At 39.5% G+C, this 16,924-nt stretch overlaps 1 protein-coding gene and 1 long non-coding RNA gene across 2 annotated transcripts; both read left to right on the forward strand.

Annotated features, from left to right (window-relative positions):
- The first annotated feature begins 3,438 nt into the window (after positions 1-3,438).
- Positions 3,439-6,347, forward strand: LOC135080043 (RNA-binding protein spenito). The gene is made up of 2 exons (XM_063974714.1): positions 3,439-3,610; positions 3,700-6,347. The coding sequence occupies exon 2, from the start codon at positions 3,726-3,728 to the stop codon at positions 5,976-5,978; it is 2,253 nt and encodes a 750-aa protein (XP_063830784.1). The 5' UTR covers positions 3,439-3,610; positions 3,700-3,725; the 3' UTR covers positions 5,979-6,347.
- Positions 6,348-16,454: 10,107 nt separating this feature from the next.
- Positions 16,455-16,922, forward strand: LOC135079734 (uncharacterized). The gene is made up of 3 exons (XR_010258882.1): positions 16,455-16,583; positions 16,656-16,757; positions 16,831-16,922. It is a non-coding gene; the product is annotated as an uncharacterized LOC135079734 (long non-coding RNA).
- The last annotated feature ends 2 nt before the right edge of the window (positions 16,923-16,924 follow it).

Below are 16,924 nucleotides of genomic sequence, written 5' to 3' on the forward strand. Positions count from 1 at the left end.
TATGTTTAATCGATACATTCGTTTTTCAATTGAAATTATTTGAAATACATGACATCATAAAAACATCACTACTGATCTCATTTCCGGTTATTGCAAAGTTGCCAGCATATAATTTTTTTATATTTTAAATTTATTGTCAGTTTTTTCGCAAGAGTGAATTCATTTATTCAGGTGAGCCGGCGTGGCGTCTTTCCGTTCTATACATGGCCAGAACGCACCCATAGGAAACTGCTCGTGTATATTTTGGAGTGTCTCTTTGTAAGTCGGTCACTACAAACTATACACGAATTTTGCGTACTGATCGTGTATAGTTTGTGTCGTGGATGGATTCCGTCTTCGCTCCAAACTATACTAAGTACACCACTTACAGTTGACTAGAGTGTGTTTATTTTATTTGATTTAATAAAATATGGAATTATATTTAAAATTATTACATTTATTAGATATTATGCTCGTGCTTTGTCCTCGAGATTAGAAATAAGAACTACCTATGTAGATCACGTACGGTGATGCCATTTTTAAATTCATTAATTTTTACATAAAATATTATTATTTTACTGAATCTACATATTATTATAATAAATCTAGATTTATAACACTAATGTAAGTGGTTTCTGAAATTAAATTGATTAGGTAGATTTCAAATTAAATAACAATTATTTATTAGTGAGAGTGAATGAAGAAAGTTAAACGTGCATTATTAACTAAAATTGTCAATCGTTCGGTGTAGTGGTTCGAAACGGATAACTGTTCCGGAGGTAGCGGGTTCGATTCCCGCACAGTACAAACATTAATTTGTGTGCATGAACATATTTTGATATTTGTTTGTATTGGACTGGGTGTCTTCTATGTATAATAAGTAGGGTAGACCGGGGACAATAGTACCATTTTTTGGAAATTGTTCAATATTGAGAAATCTAATGAAATATAACTTATTCTGTTAGTATGCTGTAAAAACTAGACTCCTAAGCTACAAATTTAAGCATGCAGAGTTGAACTATTCTTTCGAATACTTAATGAAAAACGAGTTTGAACTGTACGATGTCTCATGTTACAATTGACCCCTACAACGGGTCGTTATGTTTATCTAATCATGACCTTTATTGGTATTCTGTATTCTTAATCTCCTACAATCATCATTCTTTATTAATTGAGATCGAAAATATTTAGGAACAAGTATGAAAAATCAACACTAAAGTTTAAAATCAAAACAATAACTTTTCTTCCATAAAAACGAAAAAACTAACTGTTTCTACATAATATGCCATTTATTTGGCTCGGGTATTGCTCCTGAAACAACAATAAGCATAATAACAATGATAGAATAATCAAAACTTAAAAATCTATTTTTGTATGAGGGTACAATTGACCCCTGGTACAATTGACCCTGATTTATTTATACCTACTAATGCTTCGCCCTTTTAAGATTGTTTCATAAGCCTGTTCATAAAGGAATAGATCCGTTGATCCGTGATCCGTACTTTTGACTCTACGTCGAGACATCTAAAACAAGACGTTCAAATACTTAGTTACTTACTGAATTAAGCTAAAATGTACATATTCAGAAGGGTTTTAGAAAACTATATTAAAATATTTTAAGTAGGCATTTAGGTACTTATATCACCTTTTTATCGACATCTACCTACTTATTTAATAAAACACAATATTAACTATTTTTTCAGTAGGTAGGTATGCCTATAATTATAAAAATACTAGCTTTCCGCCCGCGGCTTCGCCCGCGTGGAATTTTGTCTGTCACAGAAAAACTTTATCGCGCGCGTCCCTGTTTCAAAAAACCGGGATAAAAACTATCCTATGTTCTTTCCCGGGACTCAAACTATCTCTATGCCAAATTTCATCAAAATCGGTTGCGAGGTTTAAGCGGGAAAGCGTAACAGACAGACAGACAGACAGACAGACAGACAGACAGACAGACAGACAGACAGAGTTACTTTCGCATTTATAATATTAGTTGGGATAATTGTAAAAATGTAAAATAACCACGTGAATGTTTTATAATAACTTATTTTATTATAAGTATAGGTACTTTAAAACCAATTTAAAATATTGTGTAGTAAGTATAAAATAAGGTTCCGGGGGTTAATTGTACCACGGGGTTTATTGTACCGCTACAATTGACCCCATGGAGACTGGTACAATTGTTCCAAGTAGGTAGTCAAGAGAACTTCACCTAAAATTCAGTCATTTTCACAGTGAATGCCAATAATTCGCTGTTGATACAAAGTTTAGAGCCTGGATAAACTATTGACAACAATACTTTGGTAACAAATAGCATATTAGGCAACTTATGGGCTCATATATTTGACATAAAAACTTACTGCGGATGGGCAAAAAACAAAAATCCTTCCTGTACACCTTCGTTTTTCAGCGCAAGCGCCGCCGACTGGTGAGCGGATGGAAACACAAAAAGCTCATATTCTGACGCTATGCACACAATCTAACGTCGCTTGTATGAAGAAATATCGCCTATGGTACTATTGACCCGTGGTACTATTGTACCCGGTCTACCCTATGTATTTACAAAAAAAGTATTTAAGTATGTTTATATCCGTTATCTAGTACCCATAGTACAAGCTTTGCTTAGTTTGGGACTAGAAGCGCAGTGTAAAATGTCCAGGGATATTCATTTTTATTTATAAGCTTTTATCTCAAGAACAAAAATCATTTTCACATACATAATTCTTAATTTCAGAGTTATTCAGCCCCAAAACAAATATCTTTTCTATGGCAGAATATGAAACACCAAAAAGCTCTTTATCAAAACAATGGCACGTATCGAAATTGATTCAATGTTTAAAGTAGACACGCAGTTATGAATTAATATGTAATAGAAAGAGAGGTAAATAAGTCAAAATGACGAGCATGCAACTAAGTACTCGCGTATACATTGTAATCGCGAACTTATTACAAAACATGCATGATTAGTCCGTATGCGTACTGACGATGTATATTTTGGAGTAAGATAATTGACCTAAGTCACTACAAAGTATACGCGAGCAGTACGCATACGCTGCGTACTGGTCGTGTATAGTTTGGAGGAGCTTAGTAAAAAAAGTCACATCCAAACTATACTCGATTAGTTTCACACCCTTGCGTTCTGGCTATGTATAGAATGGAAAGACGCGCCGGCGTGTTATCTATCATCGTTCATATTGGAAAGCAACAAGATCACATTTCATTAAATACATTAATTGAAGCATCAAGGTCGTGGTAGTTGATTAAAAAAACAATAAAAATCACTCAAACCGTATTGACTTTCTTAAACTGTTTTCAGGAAGCTCTTGTCGTTTTTGATTAATTCATGACGCGATGGACGTTAAGAATTGTGAACAATAGAAAGAATTGTTTACTTAAAATTAATTAAAAATGGGTAAATATTTTGCTGTTCTGGCAACCCACCACTAGTCTGCTGATTTCCGGCATTTCATCTTCCGTCCATTTTGTTTTTGGATGGCTGCTGGCATCCATGTTCGATCATTAGTTCGCGTGCGGTTTTCTGTGTTGAACTTGGAACTTTCGTTTAGTGTTATCTATTGTGGAATCGCGAAGGTGTTTGTGACTAGCGAACACGACTTGCTTATTCGCTGTGGTAAGACAATAGTTACAGTTGTTGTGCAGTGAATTATTTATCGGGAACAAGCGACATTTTGAAGTGACGTGTAATGTTGTGCATTTCAGATAGTGATTCACCAAACTGAGCTTACATGATTGGATTACCGCGTAGCGATAGAGATAGAGATCGTATAACGGTGAAAATTCGTAACATGAAGAGGAGTTCGTCGAGGGATAGCATCCCGCGTTCAAAGCGGACACGTAGTAGCATCGGAAGATACGACGACAGTTCAGACGAGCGCGTCACTCCAGACCGTGTACGGCGAAGGGTGCGGTCACCGAGCCCCCGGGGCCGGTACGTGTCCCCTCACCGCGACGACTATGCTCGCTCTCGTGAAGTACGCGAGGAATCCGTACGCCCCTACTATAAAGTTCTCTGTGTCAGTGCATTGCACCCCAAGGCGTCAGATGAAATCGTCAAAGACACTCTCTACAGAGAGTACAAAAAGTTTGGAGACTTCAGCATCAAAATATCCCACGAGTTGGACGAACGCGTCGCGTACGTATGTTTTCGAAGTGTTGAAGATGCAAGGGACGCCAAACATGCAAAGCCGAGGATCATTTTGTACGATAAGGTGGCCATAGTAGATCCTGTGTACGAGCCTGTGAGGTCCGAGTACAGAAGTAGGCCGAGAAGTATCACGCCAACCGACTATGAGCGCCCTTACTCCTACGCGTGGTCGCCAGTGCCCGACCGCCGCCGCCCGCCTCCAGACGACAGGGCCTATGGCATACCACCATCAGTGCCACCTCATCATAGAGATTTCCGTCCACCTATGCACGAATATCCCATGGCAGGCCCTCACGGCCCGCCCATGCACCACAGGCCCCCTATGCACCATCCCCCACACCCCCATTATATGCCACGTCCGTATATGCCGCGACCGCATCATCCTCCTTTTGAGAAATCTGAAAACAAAAAAGACAAGTTTCCCAACTACCTGCACCACGTTCAGCCCGAAGATGATCCACTGGCCACTAGAACTTTGTTCGCTGGCAACTTAGAGATAAACATATCTGATGAGGAGCTGCGTCGTATTTTTGGACGCTACGGCATTGTCGAGGACATTGATATTAAACGTCCACCACCAGGCACTGGAAATGCTTTTGCATTTGTGCGCTATCAAACTTTAGATATGGCACACAGGGCAAAAGTTGAACTTTCAGGTCAATATATTGGTAAATTCCAATGTAAGATAGGGTACGGTAAAGCCACACCCACCACCAGAGTGTGGGTTGGGGGGCTCGGTCCGTGGACCTCTGTAGCTCAGCTAGAAAGGGAATTTGACAGATTTGGGGCTATAAAGAAGATAGAATATGCCAAAGGTGAAGCTCATGCATACATTTTATACGATTCGATTGACGCCGCTCAGGCCGCCGTTAAAGAGATGAGAGGTTTTCCTCTCGGCGGGCCCGAAAGACGTCTACGTATCGATTTCGCTGATGTAGGCAACGGTGGTCCGTACAGGCCTAAGCCTTACGCTCCACCTGTAGGAGAAGACGGTAGACCGGTAGAAGGCTACGAGGGTTACGAAGGTACTTGGGATGATAGTTATGGGTATGGGGCTCCAGGGTACAGGGGTAGGGGCGGCCATCGCGGTCGCGGTCGTGGTGCATACAGAGGTGCTTACCACGGCGCTGGCGACTACCGCGACGAAGAATGGAGGCGAGCTCCAGTCGACGGTGAATACGAAGGTCGCGTCCGTCATTCTGGCTCACGTGAACCTGGTGTTGACCGCTCCCGATCCCGCTCCCCGCGTCGTCGCTCTCCCGACAGCGACTCCGACGGCTCCCCGCGCCGTACCGGCGGCATGCTGGCGTCCTCCCGAACCCTCCCAGAAGTCGTACGCAAAGCCACCACTATCTGGAACGGTGCACTCATCCTGAAAAACTCCCTATTCCCCACCAAGTTCCATTTGACCGATGGTGACTCTGAAATCATTGACAGCCTGATGAAAGATGAGGATGGCAAAAACCAACTGAGAATCACACAAAGACTTCGTTTGGATCAACCGAAATTGGATGATGTTCAGAAACGTATTGCAACTTCGAGCTCCCATGCTATCTTCTTGGGAGTTGCTGGATCTACAGCTTCTATTACAAATGAAGATTCGAGTATTCAGACGAGGCCAATGAGAAACCTGGTGTCTTACTTGAAACAGAAAGAGGCGGCAGGAGTGATATCCCTCTTGAATAAAGAGACAGAAGCAACTGGAGTGTTGTATTCTTTCCCTCCGTGTGACTTCTCTACGGACCTCTTAAAGAGAACTTGCCACAATCTTACTGAAGAAAGTTTGAAAGAGGACCACCTTGTAATAGTCGTGGTCCGCGGTGGTTCTGCTTGACATATTTATGAAGATAGTTTATAAATCTATTTGTGTTTAAATAGTTAGATTAAGTTTTTACTTTGAAGTTTTCAAAAAATGTTATAAATTACTATCAGTAACATAAAGTTTGTGATGTTGTGTAGTGATGTGAGGTATTGTGGTTGTTCACAAGTTCTTATGTTTAGTGCAAGTGCTGTGTGATCCACAGTTGTAGTGACAGCAATAATTGCTATTGCAAATAATGAACAAGTTAGTCTTGCTAGACTTAAAGCAATCTTAAAACTAAGTGTATTTATGGAAACAGAGTTTAGTGTATTTTTATTCAGTGTATGCTAGGTGATGTGTAGTGTAAGTGTGTGTACTTGAAAATAGATTATTATATCTCAAGTTGTTGTTTTTTTGAACCTAGTGAGTTGTGAGAGTATTAAGTGTTAAGTGACCAGTTTGTGATGCAATAATGATAGTTAATTGGCACTGAGTGTGGTAAAGTAATATCTGAAGTTTTCCTAAGTGTTTGTGTTGCGATTACAAAGACTTGCAGGATTGACAGTAAAAATGTGAAGTTAATAGTTCCCACACCAAGTATTAAGTTTAAAAGTTAGCATCATAAACTTCAGTTGAGTTGAAATTAAGTGAGTGTAGAAACTTACCAGTGAGTGATAAAAGAATAAATGGTTTGTATAGTGCCCATGGTCATGGTAAGTTTGATGTGACAGACTAACTGTGCTGCTGAAACTGGCATTGTCAGTCCTGCTGAGCTTCTGGCTGACTGAGAAGCATTTTATGTACACTGCATGGGTAATCTACACAATACTGGCAATAGTTTGGTGTTTTAGATAGTATGTACTATGTTAATTTTAAATTGCTTATCTACAGGATGACTTGTGATTAGTGAACATCTTGAATGTGAATAAAGTAGGCAGGACACAGGTCATTTGCAACCAATTTAGTTGTGTATGTGCAGGATAAGGCACCATTTATGAGATTATTTTATGTGAAAAAATCATGGAAAACTTATTTATTCATTACTAAACTTACATTTATTTCATTCATTTAGATGCAGTGCTCCATATAGAAAAAAAAGTCTTTCATACAAAATTAAAATCGAAATATTATCTCATAAAATTGTGGACGTTTGCCTAGGCATATACAGATCTAAATGATTGCAAGTGACTTTACTAAAATCTCTTACAAGGATGTTCACGCATTACAAGTCATCCTGTATAAGATGTTTTGTTGAATAGGCTAGTTTCCTAAAAAAATTTTTTTAGTCAGTCATGTTTAATATCAAAAAATATTGGACACATATATTTTTATTTGTCAATCTAACAAATTGCGTTGAAGTTCCGCACAACGTGCGGCACTTTTATGCAAGCATTGACGTCACGGACCTCTTCTTATGAACTTTGGCGCGCTTTAACTCTTTAAATTTTCATTAGTTTGAAAAAGTGAAAAATACGTGTAGAGTATTTTTTGATAAGTTAACTGACGGACTAATTAAAACTTGCTTTTTGACCCAGGAAACATCCCTATTTTGGAATCAATTTCCTATTTTGAGCCTTTAAGATAGGTCCTTTTTCTTGCTAATAATTCTGCTGAAGGACTTCTAGGCCCAGTGCCTCCTTTCTTGATCATTATTGGTGCCATTGATAACATACTTAATTACCTGTTCCATCCCATCAGTATTTAGACGCTTTTCAATCTATTTGGACACAAAACCAGGCTCTGCTCTTTAAAAACGATAGTAAAGTCAGCGTCAAATAGTTCGTGGTACTCAAAGTATACAATAATGCTCGGTTTCCACCAAGGCGAAGCGGAGCAGAGAAGTGTTTTGAATAACCAATCAGATTTCATTATTTCCACCTTTCTTCGCTCCGCCTTGGTGAAAACCGGGCCTAAGTTCGCAACACGTCTTGGAATAAGGCTGTTTTGTCAACTTATTCTCCACTTTTGGGTGTCACTAACTATTTGACGCTGACTGTACCATACCATATGTTTGATTACCTTACCTGTCGGACTTTTTAGCCATCTTTAGGTAGGTAACTCAGATTTTTCAAAGAGCAAGAGGATTAATTGGGATGATTATCCAAAAAGCAGTAAATTTCATTACACTTTCAATATCGTTACCCAATCGAAAGTCGAACTGGGCGGTCACGAGAAGCAGATTTTTAAGGAGGCAAGTATCTATCCTATCTAAAAAATCACTTTCGAGTCCGGGACTTCGGGAAGTCATCAGAGATCACACGCAGTGACACGCACCATGTAGGTACACTCATACACAAAATAGTAGGGCTGCACTCGAAAGAGCAGCGGTACTCAACCTTCTTCAAAAACAGTTTATTTCAATTTTGGTGCCACTCGGACAGCAAAAGTTTTAACTAAGCCAGGTGGCATTTTTACAAAACCTGGCCGAACGCGCAGGTTGAGTATGAGACTGTCTCCGAATGCGTAGGTAACCTCGATAAAAACATCAAGAGTAAACACACATCTTATCATTTCGTGCTCTTTGTTTTGTTCTCTTTCTTTCTAGGTAGCCTGGATGACCCGGTTCCAGTACAGCATGGGCACGTGTGGTCTCCATCTGCAGAAAGCCGTGTCAACCTAGTTTCGTGAGATAAGTAAAACTTCTCAGTGGTTGTGTCGTAAAAAGTGCTGTGATAATGAGTGAAAAAGAATTTTACTTACTACTAAAGCCAAGTTAAAACCATTATAAAAAAGGTAAATAAAAGTTTGTTTTATGATATTTTAAGTTTTATTTAAAACTCTTTTTAAAATAACTGACTAGGTAGGTTAGCAATGTAAAGTTTTCTACTTGAATTTCATGAAAATCAGTTCAGCTTATCTTCTTGGAAAATCTTGTTGGAAATATTGTAAGAATCCTACTAATATTATAAATGCGAAAGTTTGGATGTCTGTGTGTGAAAATTTCACGCGGGTGAAGCCGCGGGCAAAAGCTAGTAGGTAACTACGTTAGAAGAAAGTCAGCAGAATATGATAGGTAATAACTTCTAAGATGTTTTTATAGTATCATTGAATAACTTCGTAAGTTTTTTGGCGGTGTGCCTACAGAAACACGGAATGTCTGAAGGGTTAGCGCTTCTTTACTTCTAGCAAGAGTTCGATTGCTCTTGCAATATTGTGTCAACAATAAGAATAGTGGAAAAAGCCATTACGAGTTTGTGTACGTAGTTACGTACTACTCAGAAAGATCTTGCCCAGCATCTCGCTTAATGAAAACTGACCAGGCGGAAGGTGGAAGTGAGCTTAGGTAGGACAAATAGCTTAGGTGATAGCTGGCCAGGCCCTACCACTAACAAATCCGAGAAGAAAATTTTGTGCCCACCCCTTCTTCAGGTGGTCTTACCACTAGACCACAGAGGAGGTTCTAAAATAATACATACTGCATTCGTATAAACTGACCTATAAAAAATATTATAGCCCGACCAGGAACATAAAAACCCTCGCCATGTTGCGGAAAACTAATGGTACTAATTTCTTTTAATGGCAACAGTAACTGAAAACTTCATTGACATGTCACCTTGCATGTCAGTCTATTGCTGTCAAAGTGTAAACAAACTTTATTTTAAATGTACGCAACTGATTTTGTGAATTAAATTGCTAAAATCTTTTTATAGTCGTGAAAGAAAAGTGGTTCACAATGTGTTAAAATATTTGTCGAAGAGAAATACTAAGGGTTCGGACAATATTGTCATTGAATAATGTTTCCGACAAAGGTTGTCAAATTGACTGACATGTTTATCGTATAGTACAGTCCACTATGAAAATTAGCTGTGGTTTGTTTCAACTACCTATTCTAAAATTTTTTGTCACAATATAATAGGCTATACAAGCATCACTGTGATCACTGTCACCAGACTCACCAGTCAAACTGATGCTTGCTGAAAGCTGTGCTAAATAATCTCATTATTTACTCTATCAGATAATTAAAATGTTACCAAGCTCCAGCAAAGAACGATTTAGGGATTCTCATTTATGGCATGGAAACAGTAAGTTCCTTCATGCACTTAGTTTAAAGGTTTAGTTGTTGAAGACCCGGATTCGATTCTTGGTAAATATTCTCTGTTTTCTGAATGAACGCCAAAGCAAGACGCTGTAGTCGTCATTCGAGCAAGATAGTCTGTAGATGTAAGACCGTAGTCTGAAATCGAAGCTAGGCACAAAACAGTTCAAGCAGATTTGTGAGATTCCGTGGAATACCATCGAAAACCATAGTGATATTGACACATCATCAGTTTTGTTAAGGGACCGCTTCATTTTTATCATAATTCAGATTTAGGTCCATCCAGACAAAGCGTGGAGAGCAGCGATGAGTACCTCTTGGCCATGAAAAGAGTTCAACACCAGGCCCAAAACAAGAACACCGTTCCTGTGGAAATCATGTCGCCTAGAGATCGCCATAGGCAGAAGGTGGCTCAGAAACAGGGGGTGTTAGTATATTTGGGTCATTCCACAAAAATATGTCAACTCTTAGTCCGCGCCACATTTCACATGAAATATTTGTTAATATTTTATTCCAAAATTGTTAAATAACAGCTCGCAATGTGCTTTATTCATCACCTATTTATATTTTTTGAAACTATTTTTAAAACATCTTAAATTACTTTTGAATGACCCAAAACGTCATTCCCTAGGCATGTCCGTACTCCAAAAGTTTGTGTTTTGGGACCCACATTTATAAAAACATCAACTTTATCCTTTGGTTTAATTAACGAATAATCTATTTAAATGTATATTACACCAAATACTATTAATATTTTGCGGTTTCAATAAACAACAATTTGATTTTCTTTAGTTGAAAAAGAGTCTACAGCTTTTAGCGTCATTCCCTCGCCAGGCACTGATTTTATAATTTTGCGCTTTAATATGTATTTAGAGTGAATGACATTTAGTTGAGTTTAAAGTACGATACGAAGTTATCCTCAGACCATACTGGCTTTGCGGTAGCCGTTTTTTGAATTAGTGCAAACGTGCCAGTTGTTGCGGAAACATGTGTTAATCCAGTCACTTCGTCAGTCCCTAGTTGAGTAGCTTTATTGATTACAATAGGAAATTGTATATAATTTAATAGTATTTACGTGTGGTTTTTTTTGGCTATTTTCGGCACATCGTATTAGGCATCTTATAATTAAAGTTAATCTGCATTTATGTTAAGTTTTACTCCAAATCGTCAGTCTCTAGAGCGTCAGGCCCTAGCTTTAAACGACACTTGGGACTAAATTACTAGTTAGGGAATGATGTTTTTTATATAGTGATTATAACAAAACAACTACATTATGTCTATTAACTTATCTATAAATGTTAAGGTTATATGTTTTATACTTTATTAGAAGTCATATAGGAGTAATGTAGTATGAAAAAATTGAAAATTATAATTTCTCCTAAAATAAAGCATAAAGTGACTGGCCCTTTTAGACATAACATAATTAATTAATAAACTATAATTTACACTAATAAAGTATTCAAAAGCATCTTAAAAAAGTTACGGACAAAATGACGTCGAAAATATACAGATTTTTATGGAATGACCCATTTTTGTCTTCTCTATTTTATAGAGGTCCTTAGCCGTAGCAGGAGTAGGTATAATTTAAGAGGGGAATAGTGGTAAAACCCGGTCTGTGAGCACGTAGAATTTTGTCCAATGACCCCAAGCTACCCATCCTTATCGCTCGCGCGTAATCATATATTGCTGTCGCGACTGTGCGACGGGCGCCCGTAGCAGGCCTGGCTCACTCCGCGCGGTACATCCGATAATTACCTACAGCGAAGCGCCCCGCCGGCGGGTATTATATCAGTCGAGTGTCACGCGCGCGCCCGTCAGGACGCTGGCGTGCGTTGTAGTACCTAATTCTATGATCGAAGTATTATTTAAAAATGGACATAAAGAGAAAGAAATATTATTGTGCAGCGTTCGGGTGTTTAAATTCGAAAAGAAATCTACCGGATTTATCTTTTTTTTCGCTTCCCAATGATGCTGAAAGGTATGTTGGCCATGTAGGTAATCAATAATTCTTAGGATAGTATAGGAACCTAACCATGACTACTGCTCGGAATGCGTTCGTTCGTTTCAGCCAAATGACGTCCACTGCTGGACAAAGGCCTCTCCCAAGGTTTTCCATAATTAATGCGTACTTACCTACATACGTACCTCATTACAAATAAGTAGATTAATTATTTTTTCACTAGACAGCAACCCTAACAGCGTAAGAAGAGTTCAGAGGCACGCGATAGAAAGAGACAAAACTTGTAGGTGAATAAAATTGTAGGTACGTAGTGCTGTGCGAGCTGAATTCCACTGTATCGCGTCGTAGCAAGACTTGCATTTATTTAAATCGTCTTGCGGAGTAATCCTTCTGTACCTGTACTATTACTTATTCTGTGCCCGTAGTGAGAATTCTACGTGCTCACAGACCAGTCTATACATAGATGTAACTGAAAGTTTAAAAGAATGGTTTAATAAAAATAACGAACCCTAGGCTCAATATTCAGTCGTAGTAGAACTAAGCTTCAATTTATCGCAACGAAAAGTCCTACCTGTATTCTTTCGTTTGAATCTAGCGCCGTTGTCCACTGCTGGACAAAGGCACCCAAGGGTTTCCACAAAGACCGGTACTGTTCAGGAAATGCATTGTAACGATATCTGTACGAAGCTGAAATCTAACAAAGTAACGACGTAGGTTGGACGGACTGGTGGCTGGCAGTTGGAGCAGCGTCCAGCAGGCCACTCGCATCAGCATCGTGGCCTCCATGGTGCCCGACGAGATCATCTGGAAGCACTCCGACCTTTCCGTGAGGAGTTACGAGACTGCGCTCATGTTTATTGATATTTCTGGTGGGTACAGTAAATTGTAAAAAGTAAGTAGATAAATAAGTAGGCGCACATTTTTCAAATTCGTGATATTTTTTGTGGTTAAGCTGCTAATCGCCTTACTTAGATAGAAGTAGAACAGCCGTAAGTGAGAGACGGAGTCCGAGAACGTTTATAATAACCGCGCTCTGTATACTAAAATCAAAATTTCTCAAAATCGGCTCTGCTTTTCTTAGGCCTTGATCGTAATTAAAACCGCATGATCGTTAGATTAGAGTCGCAAGATGCTCAATGGTCTGATACCAAATACCTAGCGTAGTGGCGCCACCATCACCTTGAACGCAAAGGAGTTCCGGGTTCGATTCCCAGTTATGTGTGTGTATCAATTCCTATTTTGTCAGAGGGTAACTAGCACAAAAATACCATTTGTTCGTTCTTTAGCTTACAACTTCAGTAGGTCAATTTGATGGTATTTCCTATATTGAAGGCTTCACGGACCTCTGCGAGAGTTACACGAAGCCAGGCCGTGGTGGGCCCTCGCGTCTGACCCAGGTCCTAAACTCGTACATCGGGGCCATGGTCCAGGAGATCCTCATGCACAACGGAGACGTGCTGAAGTTCTCTGGAGACGCCTTCCTGTCGATGTGGAAGAAGACCCCCAGGCTCAGCATGCAGGATGTCGTTCATACTGCGATAGACTGCGGCCTCATCATCCAGAAGAACTATGGGACCTTCGTCACTGATGTTGGGGTTGTGCTGAAAGGTTTTTGTTTTTTTTTAATAAAAATGAACGTACCAACACCGTAGGCTTCAAGGCTCAGGTTCGATTCCCGGTTGACTGAAGAAATCATTGTTTCTAAATGGATGACGCGCTTTCAAAATCAAAATCTTTCATAACGCTATATTAATATTGTCTCCTTTCTCTGTGCGCAGTGAAATGCTTCAATTCCTAATTAATCCCTTTCCATCCCATTTTTTGAGGTAAAATCCAACTATTTTAGGTACTTATGGATTCATAGTAGTAACGCAGGTAGGTAGAAGAAACTAAACTAATTTACTTGGAATGTTATTGGAAACCTTCATTTGTTCCTCTCCAGTAAAAGTAGCGATATCAGCCGGCCTGTCCCACTTCTCGATAATCGGCGGTGGTAACACGTCCCAGTCTCACTACGTGATCGTGGGCCCGCCAGTGTGGGACGTCAAGATGGCGGAGTACATGAGCACAGCTGGTGACGTCCTCACCTCTGCCAGTGCTTGGATTTACGTGAACGAGGCGGAATACTGCACTCAGCCGTGTGGGGATGGGAGACACACGAAGGCATGGATTAAACAATTTAATTTAGATAAAGCCCGGTCTGTGAGCACATAGAATTTTGTCCAATGACCCCAAGCAACCCATCCTTATCGCTCGCGCGTAATTATATTGCTGTCGCGACTATGCGACGGGCGCCCGCAGTGAGTGTGCGAGCGCGACAGCAACATAATTACTTAGTTACGCGCGAGCGATAAGGATGGGTAGCTTGGGGTCATTGGACAAAATTCTACGTGCTCACGGACCAGGCTTTTAGAAAAGATCTTGAGCTTTAGACACTACTTTGCATTTGTTGTCTGACGGAAGGCCAGTTACAGTTTCTAGTTCAAATCCCGCAGCCCGCGGAAAATAGATATGCACTAAGGAATAATATATCTAAGTAAGTAGGTACACGTGTACTGTGAACTAACAATAGTTAACAGTAGCTAAGTAGGTACTTTTGATGCAATAATACCTAGTTACATTTTATCTATCCGTGATCTTCTGAAAAATATTTTTAATTTTAAGGTGCTTGGCGTTGGCGCTACATGGAAAAGAGTTGAAAATCTTAATTACACGCTGGGAGCAACTCAAAGACGTAGGTTTTCTGAGCTATTACTTAGTAAGAATAAACTAGTTTCCGTATTTTTTTACTGCAATACATTTTCGATTCACAGCCGAGGCGTTAAAATCACCACAGTTCCTCGCGAATAGTCCAAGGTTCGACGAGGGAAATATTTCCGAAATAAATTTTCGTGAATTTTCACGTAAGTTTTTGCGTTTTGTATTAGCTTGACGTGCTATCGTCTGTACCTTACTTACCTTTTTGCAAAGCGCATTAAAATCTTCATCAATGGTCAATTTTCTTAGTCCGTCCAGCTGTAATATCAGCCCTACGAAGCTCGTGGTGGCCTGCCCTGAGAAGCTTCATGGTGACGCCAGTGCTAAGGGCGGTGGATAACGACGAGCCCATGGACTTCCTCACCGAGGTCCGAAGAGTGGTGGTCCTCTGCATCAATATTATCACGAGGACAGTGACTGAGGATGTGCTGATAGAGGTCGTGGATAGGGCCTATAAGTCTGTCTGCAGGTATACCTATAATCTACCTAGTTAGGTAGATGTCTTATTTATTTCGTTACTATAGCTTTCCGCCCGCGGCTTCACCTGCGTGGAATTTTGTCGCGCGCGTCCCTGTTTCAAAAACCGGGATAAAAACTTTCCTATGTCCTTTCCTGGGACTCATAAGCCAAATTTCATCAAAATCGGTTTAGTGGTTTAGGCGTGAAAACGAGACAGACAGATAGACAGAGTTACTTTTTTTAGTAAGTATGGTAATACTTAGATAAAAAACCTAATATTATTATTTTATCATCTCACCCAGCGTGACGTCAGCTTCGGGTGGTCTTGTGAACAAAGTCTCCATGTTCGACAAGGACATGATGTTCCTCGTGGTCTTCGGGCTACGAGGTCTCAAGCAGGAAGACGAGGCGGAGAAAGCCCTGCAGTGTGCTCATCAGCTGAAAGAGAAACTGGCTGAGGAGAATATCATCAGCATTTCCATTGGAGTCACTTCGGGTTAGTTGTGGAGGGTTTCTAGTACTAGACAAGACAGGAGAAGCAGTGGTGGGAACGAAAGGTGGGAATAGTCCCGTGACCCGTACTAGACAGGATTTCTTTTGCCTTGCGTTAACGTTTGTAGAAACGCTATGACAAGAATTCAAAGTTTTATCGTAGCGTTTGCATATTACTTGTCGATGGAAACGGATTTAAAATAAAGTGTAAAGGCAACACCTTTACTTTTTGGCTAGGGGTGACTAATGTTACGTTAACTTATACATACTCTTCCTTCTTCCCTTTTTTTATAGGCACTACTTATTGTGGTGTAGTTGGACACGATCTCCGTCGAGAATACACGGTCATAGGACCTGCGGTAAATAAGGTAATATTCACAATATTTCATAATTATCATTAAAACATGAGGATATAATAAGGTTTACACAAGATAACCTTTTGTTATAAATGCAGGCAGCTCGGTTAATGATGGCGTATCCCATGGTAGTCACTTGCGATAAGGAAACTTTCCTGAGAAGCAAACTTGATCAAGAACATTTTAAGATAATGGAACCCAAAGCATTGAAAGGCATCACTAAGGCTGGACCCATTTATGAATTTAATAAAAATGGGTTAGTAAATTATTATTGATTCTCTATTAGAACAAAGAAAGCTCGTAGACCTGATGATATACTAGCATTCCTGAGATCTTTCCCTCCAATTTAAGGCTCATTATAACTCGGCGAAGATTATGTATATGAGCCTTGAACGACTGAACAAACTCATTAATTCCTTTTCCAAAGGTGGTCAGACCGTCCAGGAGATTACAGACATCCCATTCTAGGCAGAAATGAAGAGTTGCGCAAATATAAATCGATTCTTTGCAACGCTATCAATGAACATAAGCAAAAGTTCACGAGATATAGGGATCACAAGTTTGGTTTTGCTATTATTGTAAGTAGTATTAATTTTTAATGGTATCATAGTACTTAATAGACAGTCTCATTAAGGATTTTTATCAACCAGGGCCCAACATTAGTAGGCAAAACGCGTTTATTAGAAGAATGCATCAATATAACACCAAGTTATGTGCACGCAGACATGTTTTCGTTAACAGAAAAGGACGAGGTAAAATAATTCATCATCATCGACATCATACTTTTATTGTCAGTAATAAATAATATTATTATTGTTCCTTTAGAAACCTTTTACAATATTCCGAAAGATATTGTCCAGAGCTTTCATTGCTACTGATGGGCGAAAAGCAAGAGAAAGTTGTGAAAACCTTATAAGAT

This window comes from Ostrinia nubilalis, chromosome 17, assembly GCF_963855985.1.
Source record: "Ostrinia nubilalis chromosome 17, ilOstNubi1.1, whole genome shotgun sequence".
In the NCBI taxonomy this organism is placed as follows: Eukaryota; Metazoa; Arthropoda; class Insecta; order Lepidoptera; family Crambidae; genus Ostrinia; species Ostrinia nubilalis.